Source organism: Macrobrachium rosenbergii, chromosome 4, assembly GCF_040412425.1.
Source record: "Macrobrachium rosenbergii isolate ZJJX-2024 chromosome 4, ASM4041242v1, whole genome shotgun sequence".
Lineage (NCBI taxonomy): Eukaryota > Metazoa > Arthropoda > Malacostraca > Decapoda > Palaemonidae > Macrobrachium > Macrobrachium rosenbergii.
This window is the reverse complement of record NC_089744.1, coordinates 61,296,970-61,315,541: the sequence shown is the minus strand read 5'-3', so window position 1 is coordinate 61,315,541 and position 18,572 is coordinate 61,296,970. Positions and strand designations below refer to the sequence as shown.

General features: G+C 33.3%; 1 protein-coding gene across 1 annotated transcript in view; it reads right to left on the bottom strand.

Annotated features, from left to right (window-relative positions):
* Positions 1–13,988: 13,988 nt before the first annotated feature.
* LOC136835066 (uncharacterized) overlaps positions 13,989–18,572 on the bottom strand; it is a 658,594-nt gene continuing 654,010 nt past the window's right edge. Inside the window, exon 4 of the mRNA XM_067098214.1 lies at positions 13,989–14,251. Coding sequence (XP_066954315.1) covers positions 14,055–14,251 — 197 coding nt within the window. The 3' untranslated portion in view covers positions 13,989–14,054. The remainder of the gene's footprint in view (positions 14,252–18,572) is intronic.

Here is an 18,572-nt window from a genome sequence, read left to right as displayed (position 1 = left end):
GACAAGTATAAAGTATGAGAATAATAGAAATTGGAAAAGGAGGATGTTTACAAATCTATGCAGTTTAGAACCATAATTTGACAATTCGGCAAGGTCCAATTATAACAGGGTAAGTGTAACAGGTATGCTGATGGATATTTAAATAGATGGACTCACAAATGATCTCCTTTCGTACTCAACCATGCATGCAATCTCCAACATTTTAGCAGAAGTTGTGACGACAACGCGTGTACGACAAATATGCTGATGGACAGACAGATGGGATGGAGGACAATCTCCCTTCAGGCACATTTACACGATGCTCTATCTTTGTTATAAATTTGAGTAAAATCCTTTTTAACGTGTAAGACGATTCGCGATGACAAAGGAAGCGTGACAGACACTCTGACAAGCAGACACACGGACATACAGACGGATAATCTTCTTGCATGCACATCTATGGATGGTGGTCTACCTTTGTACCTTGTTTGAATATAATACTTCGACTACGTCGAAGGGTTGCTAAGTCAAGTGAAGTGTGACAGACATATGCATAGAAAATAAGGCCATCACCCTTCATGCACATTTATGTATGAGGATCTACCTCAGTATCGTATCCTGTTTCACTAAAATCCCTTCATATGTGTAGGCGCTTCAATGATGGTGTAAGCATGAACAACATGCTGACAGACTATAACAACTGAACAGACGAACTGTGCTCATGCATACCTGTGCAAATGCACTCATGGACAGACTGGCAGATAGACAGTGGGGACTGATCTCCCTTCACGAAGATCTATCCATCTGGGACCAAGTTTGACTGACATCCCTTCTACCGTGTTAAGAGTGTCTGACATGTTAAGGTAAGTGTGACAGACATGCTGACACCCTGGTGGACAAAGAGATGGACTGACAGATGTTACATGAGCATGAAAAGAGAACATTTCTCTATCAGTGTACCAAGTCTGAATGAAAATTCCTCAACCATGTAGGAGGAATTATAACGATACGGTTCAAAAAGACTCACTGACGGATAGACGGACGGACAGACACAGACTAACAGACAAAACACCATAGAGAAAATTTGGTCACTATCAACTTCGTGGAGACGCTTTAAAGTTAAATAAAACTAATTTCAGATCTAAAAACCGTTTTCATTTCTATTTAACAGCAATTGCCGAATAAAAAAAACTACTCAAAGTTTTTTAACAAAGTTTAAAAACATTGATTTAACATTAATTAGGAGTTGCAAACGCCAAATCATCCCAGTACCAAACGAACGACTACAAAGGATAAGTACGAAAAATTTTAAATGTTCATTTTACTATGAAACCGAGTTGCACGTTCGAAGTGTGTTGTTGAAGAAGACAGAGTGTCATACTGAAAGAGTACGCATAATGCCGAAGAGGATTATCAATAATTCAGGAAACATCTCTGCTATCGGTTCCACCTGATGGAATCCATGGAACCTCCCGTGAGCCTTAATTGCCAATAGGATTCAGAGCTAAATATTTAATGGCTGCCAAAGAGTTCTTCGAAATCTCTCTGCATTTTATGAGGCTTTCAGGACGATCCAGCCGAAATAAATGAACCAGAACACCTAAAGGCTTTCATTTTGCTATTAGATTTTTAACATATATTCCGAAATATAAAGCTGCTCTCTCTTTTTTTCCTCCCCTCAAGAATTTTATTCATTCGGCCCCGATAAACCTCCGAGTGCTTTTCAAAATGGCCCATTTGTTGAAAAGCGAATTTAGGATGAAAATGCCCAGCGTAATAAATGTGCGTTAAAAACAAGCTAGAAGCGCCGTCTGCCAAGAAGGCTTACCTTCAAATATTACAGTTTTTGTTGTCGTTTAATAATAATAATAATAATAATAATAATAATAATAATAATAATAATAATAATAATAATAAAAAGAAGTTGATATCTAAGGATATCTTTACAATACCGGCACTTTTCTTGTAATCAATAACTTGTCCTGCCCAGGCCCATTGTTAGTATGGCGATGCATTTGACATTTTTGTTCGTTTACTTTTCAGTAACGAGTGTATGAAATACGTAAAAATGCAATGTATGTTATTGTTAAGCACTTTACCATAAATCACAAAAATAGTGGCATCGCATAAGGTGGTTTACGATATCATTAACATTGTTATTTTGCATGATTTACAGAGTATATAAAATCATTTAAGTATATCACAAAAGATTATGATCTTAAGGATTGAATCCATATAACAGACAGCAGCCGTTGAGATGAAAGCACACAATCATAAAACCTGATATACAACAGACAGACAGACAGACTGACGACGCTCGGAATGGTATCAGAGAAGTTCCTCAGACCTTAAGCCACAGGGGAGCTAATAAAAAAAGACCTGAACTCCTTTGGACCTCCCAAAATTTTGGCTGGTGACCGGGAACCATGTCATTCTCCCACCACGCTACGGACCTTTACCACTACAATCGAATGAAACTATTGGTTGATTACACGAAAACGTTCTTCCGCTCTACTGAAGCCTTTATTATAATAACTTCCTGAAAAATAGTTTAAACTTCCTGCATGAACTACCTCTTCATAAGTACTAAATACAAAAAGGCGCTATTAGAATTAGCCTAATTATTTTCCTATTAAAAAGACACGGACGGGGAGGATTTGATGATTACAAATATATCTATCTACACCGTTCTCAAGAAATCTTCACGTAACTGGTCCCTTTCATCAATATGTCTATTCGCAATACGCACAATGACAGAAATGTGCGAAGAATTCGTTGAGGTAAGATATCATTATGGCTATCAAAATATACACATATTGAATCCAAATGACAAGTAGAATACACACATTTATATATATATATATATATATATATATATATATATATATATATATATATATATATATATATATATATATATATATATATATATATATGTGTGTGTGTGTGTGTGTGTGTGTGTGTATATATATAATATATATACCTTACACACACACACACACATACACACACACACATATATATATATATATATATATATATATATATATATATATATATATATATATATATATATAATCACAAGAGCACCTGATGTGTGCAGAAATTGAAAAACAATGTAAATCCTGGCCAGTATCGGGTTCAGTTTTCTATGACATCTTATATATCAGTCATTTTGAGAATGTCTTAGAAACCTGCAGACGAAAACAGTAATTTGATCACCTTCAGTACAATCATATACATACATATATACACATATACACACATAATAAATTTATATGTGTGTGTTTGTGTATATATATATATGTAATATATATATATATATACATATATAACTATACATCATATATATATATATATATATATATATATATATATATATATATATATAAAACATTATATATGTAGCTATTATGTATACATATATCCATACATACATACACACGCACACATATATTTATGTATGTATGTATGTATGTATGTATGTATGTATGTATGTATGTATAAGACTGTACCACAGGTGATCAAATTACAAGGCTTTACACCCTGTAATTTGATCACCTGTGATACAATCATATGCTGTACATACATACATACATACATACAGAAACATAATAAATACATATGTGTGCGTATGTGTGTTTGTGTATGTACGTATATTTGTATGCATGTATAACTATATTATATATATGTATATATATGCATATGTATGAGAGAGAGAGAGAGAGAGAGAGAGAGAGAGAGAGAGAGAGAGAGAGAGAGAGAGAGAGAGAGAGAGAGAGAGCTTTATATGAAGTAATGGGTCGTGGTTGGGGTCTGGAATGGCTATGATGTTTGCCAATGACGCAATACCAAGACAAAATTGGGGAAGAGAAATTGCAAGAACCACCGAAAGGGTCTGAGAGTATGGAAGTGGAGAAAGCTGTTTGTAGATGTAGGCATAAGTAAGGTTATGAGAGTCAATGGAAACCTACGAGATGGGGCAATGAATGTTACATTGGATGATGAAAGAATGGGAGTAGTTTGTTGGTATAGGTATAACGGGAGGAAATGTAACAAACAATAATTGCAAGAATAAACAGGTGAAACAACGAGGATAGTACGGAATACGCAAAACAGTCGAAACGAATGTAGTGACTGTTGAGATTCTTTATGGAAATGAAGTTTCGTAGCTGAATGCAAATGATAGAAAAAAGGTTGAAGCACTTAAGAATAACTGCTTGCTTATAAATAAGGAGTAAAAAGAAACGAAAGGGTGATAAAATAAAAGCAATATATTTAACTTTATTACTATATGACTATTAAGAACTTTTGTAAAGCCATACGAAAAAAAATTTCATTACACTCTCCGTTATTAAAATATCTACAAAAGAAGGTTTGTTATACTTTAATTGTCCCTGCAATTTGGGGCGTTTTGGAAAAAGATTCTGGGGCGTTTTGGAAAAAGATTCAATTTAGGGATGAACTTTATGAAGTTTATCAAAACTGTCTCCAAGAAATCAAAGTGACATTCACATGCCATACACAGACCATGTCTTTCGACTTGATGAGATCCATTATAATAGTTCAGAACTGAGTATTTCTTCATAAATATTTCTCCAAAAGAAATACTGCAGAAATAAATACAAAAATCTTCACAAGAGTACACGTTTTACGGACTTTTTTCAGGCAAAGCAGGGATTTACAAAAGGTACCAGTTTAAAGCATAAAAATTGTAGTACATTTTTATGCTAGAATATTTCTCCACAATAACGTCTGAGTTCCTAATATTTTCCACGGCATTGGGGGAGGCCTTGACCTTTTACTTCAACAATGAACGTTAGGTATTAAAAAACACTCCATTTTCGCAAGAATAATTCTGTGATAAAAGACAGTGGAACAATGTTTCTTTTATCGAACTAGCGAGTAACAGTTTCATTGGTAGTACTCTAAATAAGTTTTTTAACGATGAGAAGACTTAATGCCTAAGAAATATTAGGATTAATTTATAGGATTTTACAACTGCTTTTGAAGCAAGGCAAATTAAGGTCCAAAACTAGAAGCATTTAAGATGAAGTGGTAATTCATATCACAATGAGTGGCCGCAAATGACTAATATCAAAAGCCAATTAATTCGTCGTTCAGAAATTTTACAACCAATAGATTAAAACAAAAACAAAAAAAGTTCCGGAGGAAAGTTAGGACTGATCATGTTACAAAAGTTTTTCCGGTTCCTAATTAGCTTTCACGAAGGAAACCTCTCGGTAATCTGGGGAAACTTGCCATCAGCAAAAATGGAGCAACACTGGCCAGCTTTTAGAGCGTATGGATAAACGTGATGGCGATATAAATGCTCTTGTTATATTTCAACGTTTTCTTTTCGTGGTGGAATGGAGAGCGGGGAGAGAACATGTTCAAGGCTAAGAAATACGAAAAAGTATTCCTTCGACAACAGAATGTTAGAGTAGGTAGTGCCACATCGCAAAGACAGGCATTTTGAAGAAAAATGGTAAATCATCTACATGTTACATACACATACACACACACACACACACACACACACACACACACACATATATATATATATATATATATATATATATATATATATATATATATATATATATATATATATATATATATATATATATATATATATATATATATATATATATATATATATATATAAATGAATCCACAGGAAAATGACAGGCAGAAGTTCAGTACCAAGCGCTTTCACGTTTATTAACGCATCGTTTGGGCACAAGTGAGACACAAATAAAAAGAAGGTTACAAAGTAAACAAAAAGAACAAGAATACCAGATGGTCAGTTGTCAAAGGGTAATAAACAGAAAGATAATCCAGGAAAATCCGGGATCGTCTGGGCACACAGACGATGCCATAATAAACAATGAAAGCGCTTGGTACTGAACTTCTGCCTGTCATTTTCCTATGGGATTCGCTTATACACTGAAGTCACGTGCATCTAGTAGGATTTTTAAGCATATATATATATATATATATATATATATATATATATATATATATATATATATATATATATATAATATATATATATATATATATATATATATATATATATATATATATATATATATATATAGAGAGAGAGAGAGAGAGAGAATAAATACAATATAAATCCCAAATTTAAAATGTGTTTTGGTCAGATAATAAATCAGAGTCGTGCATTTATTAAAAAACATAAGCTGTAATGACCTTCACTGAAAATTTCAGGAAATTTCATCTCTTTACAAACTAAAACCAGCCCAAAGTTCCATTAGTTTCACGCTCAAACCGATACATAAAGATCAAGTTTTAATATCTAGGATGAAAAGTCACTAATGGAAGGAACAAATTAACAGCTTTCACATCAACGCCGAGCAGGTGAGTGTGTAAGGTTTAAAGATAAGTGAGGCACTTCTATAAGGAAACTTGCCTCTGGCGAGTAAGGAAGAACTTCTTCCGAAGTCGAGCAGCGCTCATCAAATAGCAATAAATTCGACAGGTCATGGGGCCCTGCCATAAGCGTAATCCTTCCGGGCACAAAATGTTGAAGAGAGAGTATTCACGACGCGTCCAACATTTCATACATACTTAATGCATCTTTGACATTTGGGACAGCAGGTTTTCTGCTCCATTAAAGCTGCATCTCTCTACCTTAGTCTCAAAATGGGGATACTGCTGGCAAAGACAAATCTTGCAGGGGGGAAGCCATTGGAAATGGAAGGGCCTGAGAAAAATAACGCGGAAAAGAGGAAAGATGCAGGAGATTTTAGCAAGGACGTCGTTGGAGAAAAACTAATGTAAATCACGATATCGACAAACAAATACAGCATTATATTTTATCATTTAATCTTAGCTTTTTCGTATACAGACTTCCAACTTAGATTCCTTCAAGTCCACCAGTAATGTTATCATTGTCTTCTTGTATACATATGTCACTTGATTACTTTTTTTCAAGAATGTTTAGATTATAAGAACATTCTGCTTACACTCGCCCCCTCCACCCCCGTTCTTCGTTGTATACTGAAGGATTCACAACCCTTCACGCAAACACACAATGCTTCATAATGCTAATACAAATACCGCATGGCTTCACAATATCGTAAAGACATTCCCAACGCGCGGCAATCCCATAATCACTCACATGGCTTCAAATCCCCATACAGATAATCGCAAGGCTTTAAAATTCCATATAGGCGCTCACAAGTTCCATTATCCCATAGATATTCGTATTGCTAAGCAATCTGATGCATATACTACATGCATTTCCAAGTGTACACAATCTTATAGATACAATGCTTCACAGTCCCATACAGATGCTCTACAGGCTTCACAGTCTCATATAGATACTCGAAAGCTTCATAATTCCAACCAGATACTCGAAAAGCTTCAGAATTCAACACTGATAATCAATAAGGCTTTACAGTCTAATACGTACACACAAGGTTTCACAATGCCACATATATTCTTAAGGCTTCACAGTGTTTTACAATCCCATATAAACAGTAAGGCTTCACAATCCTATACAGGTAACTGCAAGAATTCACAATTCCACAAATACTTAAGGGGATGCAAAAGCCAATATATACACCAAGGCCTTATGACCCCACAAAGCTTCACAATCCAACAGGTACTCAAAAGTCTTCATAATCCGAAATTGCTAATTCCAAGGCATCAACATGTCAAATATATTCCCAGTCCTTCATAATTCCATATATATATATATATATATATATATATATATATATATATATATATATATATATATATATAATTACTAAAAGGACCTCATTCAAACTGGATGGTATCTAACGGAGTTTTTATTCAGAAAAAGTTACAAACTTTCTTGGACAAACAGTCACATTATCAAGTATCCGTACAAGATACCATCCAGTTTGAATGAGGTCCTTTTAGTAATTCTACTAATGCACAGAACAATTGTGTATGTGATAAAGTTAATATATATATATATATATATATATATATATATATATATATATATATATATATATATATATATATATATCTGTAAAGACTTCTGCAATCTCATTTATATTCCCAATGTTTCATGCTTTCATAGATACAGGCTTTCCAAATCCCACAGATATTAATAAGGTCTGCTAGTCCATAGTACTTACCACACATACGCTCACAGGATTTCACAATCCAATATATACTCACAAAGCTTCCAAATCCCATATGGAAACCCCCAAGGCTTGGCAAAAGATAATCGTAAATAATTCTTCACAGTTCCTCACAGATACTCACAACGCTTCACTCTCCCATTTATACCCCTGGATGGTTTCAGAATCTCATACAGATACTAAAAAAAAAAAATAATAAATAAAATAAAATAAAAATAAATAAATAAATAAATTTCCAATAAATACTCCCAGATCCAAATACTCACGAGGCTTCACAGCCTCAGAAACTACTTACAAGGCTTCACAATACCAAACAAGTAAAAAATGCGCTGAAGTTTCTTCAGTGCAATGGAATTTTCTGTACAGCGGATAATCAAGGCCATCGAAAATACATCTATCTTTCGGTGGCCTCGAAATAATGCTGTATGAGCCGCGGTCCATGAATCTTTAACCACGGCCAGGTGGTGGCATGTCCTATATCATTGCCAGATGCACGATTATGGCTAACTTTAACCTTAAATAAAATAAAAACTACTGAGGCTAGAGGGCTGCAATTTGGTATGTTTGATGATTGGAGGGTGGATGATCAACATACCAATTTGCAGCCCTCTAACCTCAGTAGTTTTTAAGATCTGAGGGCGGACGGACAAACAAAGCCAGCACAACAGTTTATTTCACAGAAAACTAAAACACACAAAAACTCGCAAGACTGCACAATCCCACATATACTCATAAAGCTTTACAACTGTAAATAGATACTCGCTAGGCTTCACAATCTAGTGTAGAAGTTCCACGACCTCTTATTGACAATCCCAACATATACTTACAAGGCTGTGGAATCCCGTAAATACTTTTCAATACCACAGACACTCACTACTTCACAATTCCATGTAGATGCTTAAAAGGCTTCAGAATTCCATAGGTACTTGCAAGACCTCACAGTAAAACATAAACTTAAAATACAAAATCTCAAAAGATACTCAAAGCTACAGACCCCATATAGATACTTGCAAGGCTTCACAATCCCACACACAATTAATTACAAAGCTTCAAAGTGTCGTTCAGATATATGAATACTTGAAAGGCTTAACAATCTCCTGGAAACTAACGGAGTATAAAAAACCACAAAGATTTTTTCACAGCTTAACAATTCCATAAATACTCCAAAAGTACGAATAACAGAAACTTACAAGAAAATCCGTACAGACATTCGCAAGGCTTCTTCGGTGTTTTCAGCACATTAATCTTTTAGGAGTTGTGTTTTAGCACACTATTCTACCCTTGGAAAATATGTTTACAGAAATTTATATGTTATATATATATATATATATATATATATATATATATATATATATATATATATATATATATATATATATATATATATATATATATATATATATATATATATATATATATATATATATGATAGATATATGTGTGTATGTATGTATATATATGCATATATACATATATTATATATGTGCACATATGCATGTATATGTGTACACGTGTGTGTGTGTGTGTGTGCGCTCGCGCGTGAGCGTTTGCAACACAGAAGGCCTTTCTCGCCTTTACAATTCTATCTTCTTTTATATATCCACAACACCTGATGATTGTTCACAATTATAGAATAATCCATTAAGTCAACGATGTTACTATTATTATTATTATTATTATTACTCATGCTGTTGCAATATCGATGATAATGATGATAACGATGAGTCGCTGATTTTCTTGAGAACATCCAGCGCTGTCGTCAAATCTTCTGGAACTTCTTTTCCTCGCACTATCTGCTCGCGGAGAATTTATGATATCCGAGATTTTAAGAGACTATTAAAGTGAATTATAAACGAACCAAAAAGAGGGATTCTTAGCGGTTTACTCAGGGCAACCCTTAACGCTTCTCCCACACTACATTAGCGACCAATCAACAGGACTTAATTAAGTAAATGGATAGCATAATAAATTTACTTAACCATGTGATGTGTCTCTCGCAGACAATAGTATGAGAACTCGAGAAAGATGGAGGATAATGATGAGAGAGAGAGAGAGAGAGAGAGAGAGAGAGAGAGAGAGAGAGACCCCAGCAACAAAACAGGTGACTTTTATAATGTTCACCTTTAAGTTGAAGGAAGATATCTTTGGCCTCCGGGTTTATAGTGATCAAATAAATAAATTATGACTACATGTAAACGAGAATGTCTCCAGGCACAAGATTTCCCCAGATTTATCATGGCAATGAAAATGGCTTCAATCATAGCCCACCCCAAGTCCCAAAAAATCAAGCACTACTCGGAGGCAGTGTCCAATAGAATCACTTTCACAAAAATTCCAGAAAATTTTCTTTCAGCCAAAATTACCGAACGTCATTCTCCTAAAAGTTGTGTAATCAAAGAGCACTGGAAAAGTTTTTTTTTTTTTTACTCTTCGCAACGAAGAGATTTTGCTTGAGTTTTAACTTCGCAAATGGAAGACAGGAAAACTTTGCAGGAAGTGTTAAAAACCCGAAGTGAGAAGTTGCACCAACTGCAGTCCAATATCTCATACCGAGTCGCCTAAATGTTTGTTTCTCCATCAATATCGACAAAACACGGGGTCCTTCCGCATCCTGTTTGCAGGCGGTGTCACACGATTACAAAAGTCTTGAAGTGCTGACGACTTTCAACGATTTTAAATGTGTATGCTACAGGCGTAGCGGCTGTTTCTGAGAACAATAAAATCTAATCATGATCAATGTGTTTAGCGCTATCTAAACTCTGGATATATATATATATATATATATATATATATATATATATATATATATATATATATATATATATATATATATAATATATATACATATATGTGTGTATATACAAATATAATATACATACATACATCTGTGTTTGCTTGTGTTTGCTTGTGTATGTGTGTACAATGTCTGAAATACTTCTTTGTTTTGATAAGTCCTCAACTTTTACGATTTTTCACAGTTTTTCATTCAAATGATTTCGCAGTGGTTCTTATTCTACAAGATCTCATAGTTTACAGTATGAAAACACAAAATATCTTCAAGAATATTCATTTTAAGACTGCCGTAATTATTGCATTCACATTACAAAACGACTGCTTTGAAACCGACTTGCCCTTTACTCCAGAAAGTTTGTAGAGAACACAGATAAATAAATAAATAAATAAAAGTAATCGGGGTCTATGCTCAACTTTACGAGCCAGAAAGCTGAGCACTTTACATATTTTCTAGAGAATGTATGTAACTGCGCTTGGTAGAGGCTCCAATTGAATATAATCGGGTAAAATAACTACCCCTTCCATTGCAAACTCAAGCTGAATATTCATAAAGCACAGCCGAGTAATACTAAATTTCCCGTTAAACTGTTTGCAGCTGTTATATATGTATCTATATATATAGTTCTGTTAGCAATGGTTATGCGGATTATTTGAGCATTTAGCAATTCAAGTTGATTTTCTAATAACGCTCATTAATTACAGAAGGCAACTTGGCAAGTTGTCCTTTTGTTTGATCAGGCACTTTTAATCACTATGTATCTGGCTTTAGCTCAGTGCACTGCTTTTAATCCCATATATTCAATCAGCGTAACATTGGAAATTAATTTGTAGAGAGCAACGTACTCCCGTCAAAAGTGTTTCCCGAGTCACCGTAAACACAACGATCGTCTCTGAAACATTAATTTCCTTTGTTATATAACATCGTGTAAAGGTTTTGACACCATAAAAGAAACAATATGTCATCACGAAATCATCTCGATTTCTTGTTTTACTTCTTATATATATATATATATATATATATATATATATATATATATATATATATATATATATATATATATATATATATATATATATATATATATATATATATTGAATATATTCTATACATGACATCTTCTTCGATGCCTTTAATCAGAGTTCATGTGACTTATGTCAATCAAAACAAAGGTCACTTTTGGAATTGTAAATTTTACTTCACAAAGGTAGATTAAATTCATCCCATGTTCGACAGTGACTTTCATACTTTCGGCTGAAAATCACTCAAAACTAATGTTTTCGAATACGAGACAGAGCCATTTTCGCTGTTTAATAATAATCACCTTCTAGTAAATAGAAATGTCAGTTAACAGTGACTTTTTCAGATACGGTTGATTATAGTCTTCCTGTACGATTTAATTCTCATGCATGCATGCTGGCTACAGAAGCCTAAGTTTTTAAACTACTAAAAACAAGTAAAAAATGCGCTGAAGTTTCTTCAGCGCAATCGAGTTTTCTATACAGCCGCTACAGTGTATAATCAAGGTCACCGAAAACAGATCTATCTTTCGGTGGTCTGGGTATAACGCTGTATGAGCCGCGGCCCATGAAACTAATCACGGCCTGGTGGTGGCCTATTCTATATCGTTGCCAGAAGCACGATCATGGCTAACTTTAACCTTAAATAAAATAAAAACCACTAAGGCTAGAGGGCTGCAATTTGGTATGTTTGATGACTGGAGGGTGGATGATCAACATACCATTTTGCAGCCCTCTAGCCTCAGTAGTTTTTAAGATCTCAGGGCGGACAGAAAAAGTGCGGACAGAAAAAAGTGCGGACTGAATAAAGCGAGGACGGACAGACAAAGCCGGCATAATAGTTTTCTTTTACAGCAAATTAAAACCAGCCCAATGACTTCGAGATAAGAAAATCTTAATTATCATACATCTGGATACAAAAGCTATCGAAAAATCTGACTCTATTGTTAACAAATGAATATATGAAAAATCTATTTTATAGTGCACATACATGAATGAACAATTCTTTTTCTGCACATATGCACATAAAAGCAATGTTTATACATGTAATTACTATAAATATTATATATATATATATATATATATATATATATATATATGAATAAATTGTATATATATACACACACACAGTACATATGTAATTATATAAATGATATATATATACATATATAAAAGTGTTCAATAATTTTATATATATTTTTCTAGTCTAAATATATATAGGTAAAATATATATATATCTCTGTCCCCTAAAACAGATATAGGTCTTTATGGCTATAGAATATCCTGCAAGATCGATTCTCCTCTTCTGGCGTTTGGAGTTCCTTCATTCGTTCCTCATTTCGTGTGTAAGGCTTTGTGATGAGAAATGTAACAAATGCTATCATACAGCAATGCAGATGAACTAATATCTTAGTTATCTGATTTCGACAAATATATATATATATATATCCTTATATATATATGTATATGGAATAAATTGTTTATGTTTATATAGATTATATAGGACTGATAAACAAAATAATAAAAAAATTTAAAGGTCATTGTATATAAGGACACATATATACTATGCACGATATATGCGAAACTTAATATCGAACCAACAATATATATACCAATATAAATATATCTCATGCATACACGCATATGATATATATATATATATATCTATATGTTTATATGTATATATATATACATCATTTATGAATATATATGTAGGTGTGCATTTCTATTGAAAAAAACACTAATTCACAAGAACAAGACTAATTCACAAACACATATATATATATATATATATATATATATATATATATATATATATATATATCTATGTTTATATATATATTTATATATATATATATTGAAAATATAATTATATATATATATATATATATATATATATATATATATATATATATATATATATATATATATATATATATATATACATGTGTGTGATGTGTGTGTGTGTTGTGTGTGTGTGTTGTCATTTTTTCCTTAAGTACTTGAGGTATTTATGAATTTATACTGTGGGGTAAGAAATCTTAAAATTAATTTTTTTCTCTATTTTGATGGCTTTGATATTTTATAATTAGCACACAGAATCAGTTTACAATATTTCTATAATTTCCAAGGGCCATAATCTACATATATACCTATATTTAATCTTCTTAATGCACAACATAAGCCGTAGAAAATCACTTCATGTAAATGTCTCTGAGGCAAATGACAAATTAGGTAACGGAAATAATACTTACAAAGATCAACTTTTATCTGTAATACGAGCAACGAGTCCACCTTGCCACAGGGTGTCTTACCTGAAAGTAAGAATAGTTATATAAGAATTATTATTATTATTATTATTATTATTATTATTATTATTATTATTATTATTATTATTATTATTATTATCTATAAATTTCTAGTGCGCACAGAGAATAAGTCAAAATTCATAATCATTTGCTACCTAACATGAAAAGCAAGAGACGAGAAATATCCTAAAACATGGACTAAATGTCAATGACAACGAAAAAAAGTCAACAATTTTAGATCTACCATACACTTCAAAAACATGAGCTGCAAAGAAAGTCGGTCATAACAGAGCTTGGGCACATTGCTTTCAGTGTTTCAGCATACATAATGCTGCTAGGGACTTTCAGTTTTACAATGGATAAAATGGAGGAACCTGATAATGGATAATGAGCCATCAAGATATCTTAGCAGGATATGGAAGGCAGCTGGTTAACAAACAGACAAAAATATACACAGACAAATGGACACACAAACAGGACCAAACATAACACCTTCCTGTCAGAGGTAGTCAAGAATGAGTGTCAGCCGCAACAACTATGGCTTGCATTGCACAAATCAGGCCAATTATAGGCGCAAATTCAATTCAAGATTCTATAAGGCAATGGACAGGCATTTGACTTATTTCCGTTCTGTCTTATTCGATAAAAAGGGATCTGACCATAGAGGGTATATATCTGGAGATGCTATCTGTGGACCAGTACAATGTAGTTCGGTGATCTTCCATCAGGGCGGCGCTGCAGCGCCTTGCGGCCATCTTTCGAGGTCTGGTAACCGCGCAAATTGAACAGGGGCTTAGTGCAATTGTGAATTTTTTTTTATCCTGAATGTTTAATGAGTAAACGTTTAGTGAGTGCTTAGGGTTTAGTGAATGTTTGTTTACTGAATGTTTAGTGTTTAAGTGTTCAGTGAATGTTTAGGGTTTAGTGAATGTTTAGCATGTGTCTAGTGAGTGTTTACGGTTTAATGAATGTTTAGTGAATGTTAGTGCTTAGTGAATGTTCAGTGTGTAAGGTATTCAGTGAATGTTTCAGCATTTAGGGTTTAGTGAATTTTTTATGAATGTTTAGTGTTTAGGGTTTAGTGAATGTTTTGTGAATGTTAGTGTTTAATAAATGTTTAGTGTGCAAGTATTCAGTGAAAGTTTAGTGAGTGTTTAGAGTTTAGTGAATGTTTAGATTGTAAGTGTTTAATGACTGTTTAGGGTTTTGTGAATGTTAATGTTTAGTGAATGTTTAGTGTGTAAGTATTCAGTGAATGTTTATTGTGTAAGTATTCAGTGAATGTTTAGTGAGTGTTTAGGGTATAGTGAATGTTTTGTGTGTAAGTGTTTAGTGAGTGTTTAGGGTTTAGTTAATGTTTAGTGTGTAAGTATTCAATGAATGCTTAGTGTGTAAGTATTCGGTGAATATTTGGTGAGTGTTTATGGTTTAGTGAATGTTTTGTGAATGTTTAGTGTGCAAGTGTTTAGGGAGTGTTATTGAGTGATTAGTGAATGTTCAGTGACTGTTTAGTGTTTAATGAGTGTTTTGGGGTTTAATGAGCATTTAGTGTATAGTGTGTGCTTAGTGAGTACTTAGTGAATGTTTAGTGTATAGTGAATGTTTAGTGAGTGTTTAGTGTTTAATGAATGTTTAGGATTAAGTGAGTGTTTAATGAATTTTTACTGAGTGTTTAGGGTACAGTGAGTATTTAACGAGTTTATTGTGTTTTATGAGTGTTTAGTGTATAGTGAGTGCCTAGTGAGTGATGAGTATTCAGTGGGTGTTTAGTGTTATTGAGTGAGTGCACAGTAAGTGTGAGTGTTTAGTGAGTATGAGTGTATAGCAAGTGTGTGTTTTTAAGTGAGTGCAATACTGTAATGTGATTGTTAGTGTTAAGTGATCGTACATTACTATTTAAGTTAGTGTTTAGTGACTGTATATAGAGAAAGTCCTGTAATTTACAGGAACCATTTATGCTAGGCACTGCTTAGATCCAAGAGCATATGCTTTGGCCTTGATCACAATGGTTGGAGTGCTTAGACCAACCTGTTTTTGTAAGGTAATTTTTCTCTGTGAAATTGGGTCAAATAATAATAATAATAATAATAATAATAATAATAATAATAATAATAATAATAGTAATAATAAGAATAATAATAATAAGATATTATTAACAGTAAAAAAGATAAAAATAATAATAGTAATAAAGTATAGTACTAGAGCTAGTGTGGCCGCCCGCGGTCACACGCTCGGCAGGGAGATCGCCACTCCGTGTTATCGACGCTCTACGGATATGATATGGTCTTACACTTCTCGTATTATAAAAGCTTTGTTAAGAAAATGAAAAGTCAGTAAAATACTACTTGTTTGCATTTCTAAAAAGTTTTCATATAGATACACCAGATAAACATCTGCTAAAAGGTTTCATTTATGCGCAGCAAGCTTTGCCCTGTTACAAGGGTCAGAATGAAAGACAACAGAGCTCTCATCCTTTTTTTTTTTTTTATTGTTACGGTCTTCCTACTTTCTCATTCTCCAGGCTTCCTAATGCCGTTAATTTACACAAATCTCCCTTCTGACAATTTCCTTTTCTGCTTCACTAAATTTTCATTTACTACGCAGTTCGGAGCTGGCGTAAGACAAAGTTTATTCAGCAAAAACAACACTAAGCCACGCGTAATTCACCTATGTAAATTAGTAGAGAGAGAGAGAGAGAGAGAGAGAGAGAGAGAGAGAGAGAGAGAGAGTATCAGTTCACCTAAGCAACTACTAGTCTAAGAGGCATCGTATTTGTCATATAATTACACGAGATACATTTAGGTGCTGTGGCGTGCAACACTGGTGTCAAGTTGACATGGTACATCATATCATTAATGTAGTTTAACAGCTACGCTTACATGCCAGTTCTAATCTTTCTGTTAACCCTGACGTGATAATTTACTGGCAGTGTAATTCTAAGCCAGACTGAAAATTCCAAATCGGCGGCTATGCGTTAATAGTGAAATGGCTAAAAAGAAGAGTATATCTTATTTTATATTAAAGCAATGGGGTCCGAGAGAGTGAAATGAAAGGGTGTGATATAATTAATGCAGCGATTTCTGTCACCTTTCAAACTGTTATCCGGAAAAAAAGGTCGATTTTTGTGTAACAGATTTTTGTATAATACTTTTTTCTTTCTTCCTAAGGCATAGGAAGTGAACAAAAGCTTACGGTAAGTTGAATGACCCTGCAAATTAATAAAAAAAATAATCTTAATGGATTATAAGATCAAAGCTACCTCACCGTATGAAGACCCAGAGCAGCAACGAAACCCCTCCCCGCCCCCCACACAAAAAAAAGACGGCAATATGGAGAGTCTCCCATATTTAAAACGACCGGATCGAAGCAAGCTGGAAATGAGGAAATATGAGAGTGCTAATTACCTCGCCTTTGGTATTCACCGGAGGGAGAGCCGACCATTCATCGCGTTCTCCTCTCTGTCTTCAATTTCAGGGAACCTTTCTATGGTCGCCCGGGACTACACTTAATGAAATTAATTAAGATATATTGAAAAGATATCTGTGTAGGCGACATCCACCGGGGAACGCCTGAATCAAGTTATCTTCAAAAGAAAGAGACGTCAAGAAAGACGATAGGAAAATTCGTCGCCTCTTTTTCGCCCTCACCTGGAATCTTTGTTTCTTTCGCCCGTATGTTTTAGCACGTTCGCCTCCAATAATTAGTCTTCCGCTAATTAGAGGAGAGGGGTATATATGTAACATGTAATTCCATTGTGATCACTTTTCCCTTGGGAGATTAAAAGTAAAGATACAGGAAATTCTCTTCATATCCGTTAAAGGGAATGACAATTTATCAATCTGAACCGTGAAGTTAAATCAAATGATAATCAGAATATTAATAAGCGACAAAAAAAAAATGGTAGACATTTTCATCATTCGTAAATAAATTACTTGAATAATGGTGCTGACAATAAATATAAGGGAACGTCAATAAATGTGATAGAGCACCAGATTAAGTGGGAATATTAGACAGGTAATGAGAATTATTTTGAATATGTGGCACTTGAAGAGTGTAAAAAAATACCATAATTATCTTTTATATGATTGTTTACTTCGTGACATGGAAAACAAATTTCATTTATATAAATATATATATATATATATATATATATATATATATATATATATATATATATATATATATATATATATATATATAAATATATATATATATATATATATATATATATATATATATATATATATATATATATATATATATATATATATATATATATAGAGAGAGAGAGAGAGAGAGAGAGAGAGAGAGAGAGAGAGAGAGAGAG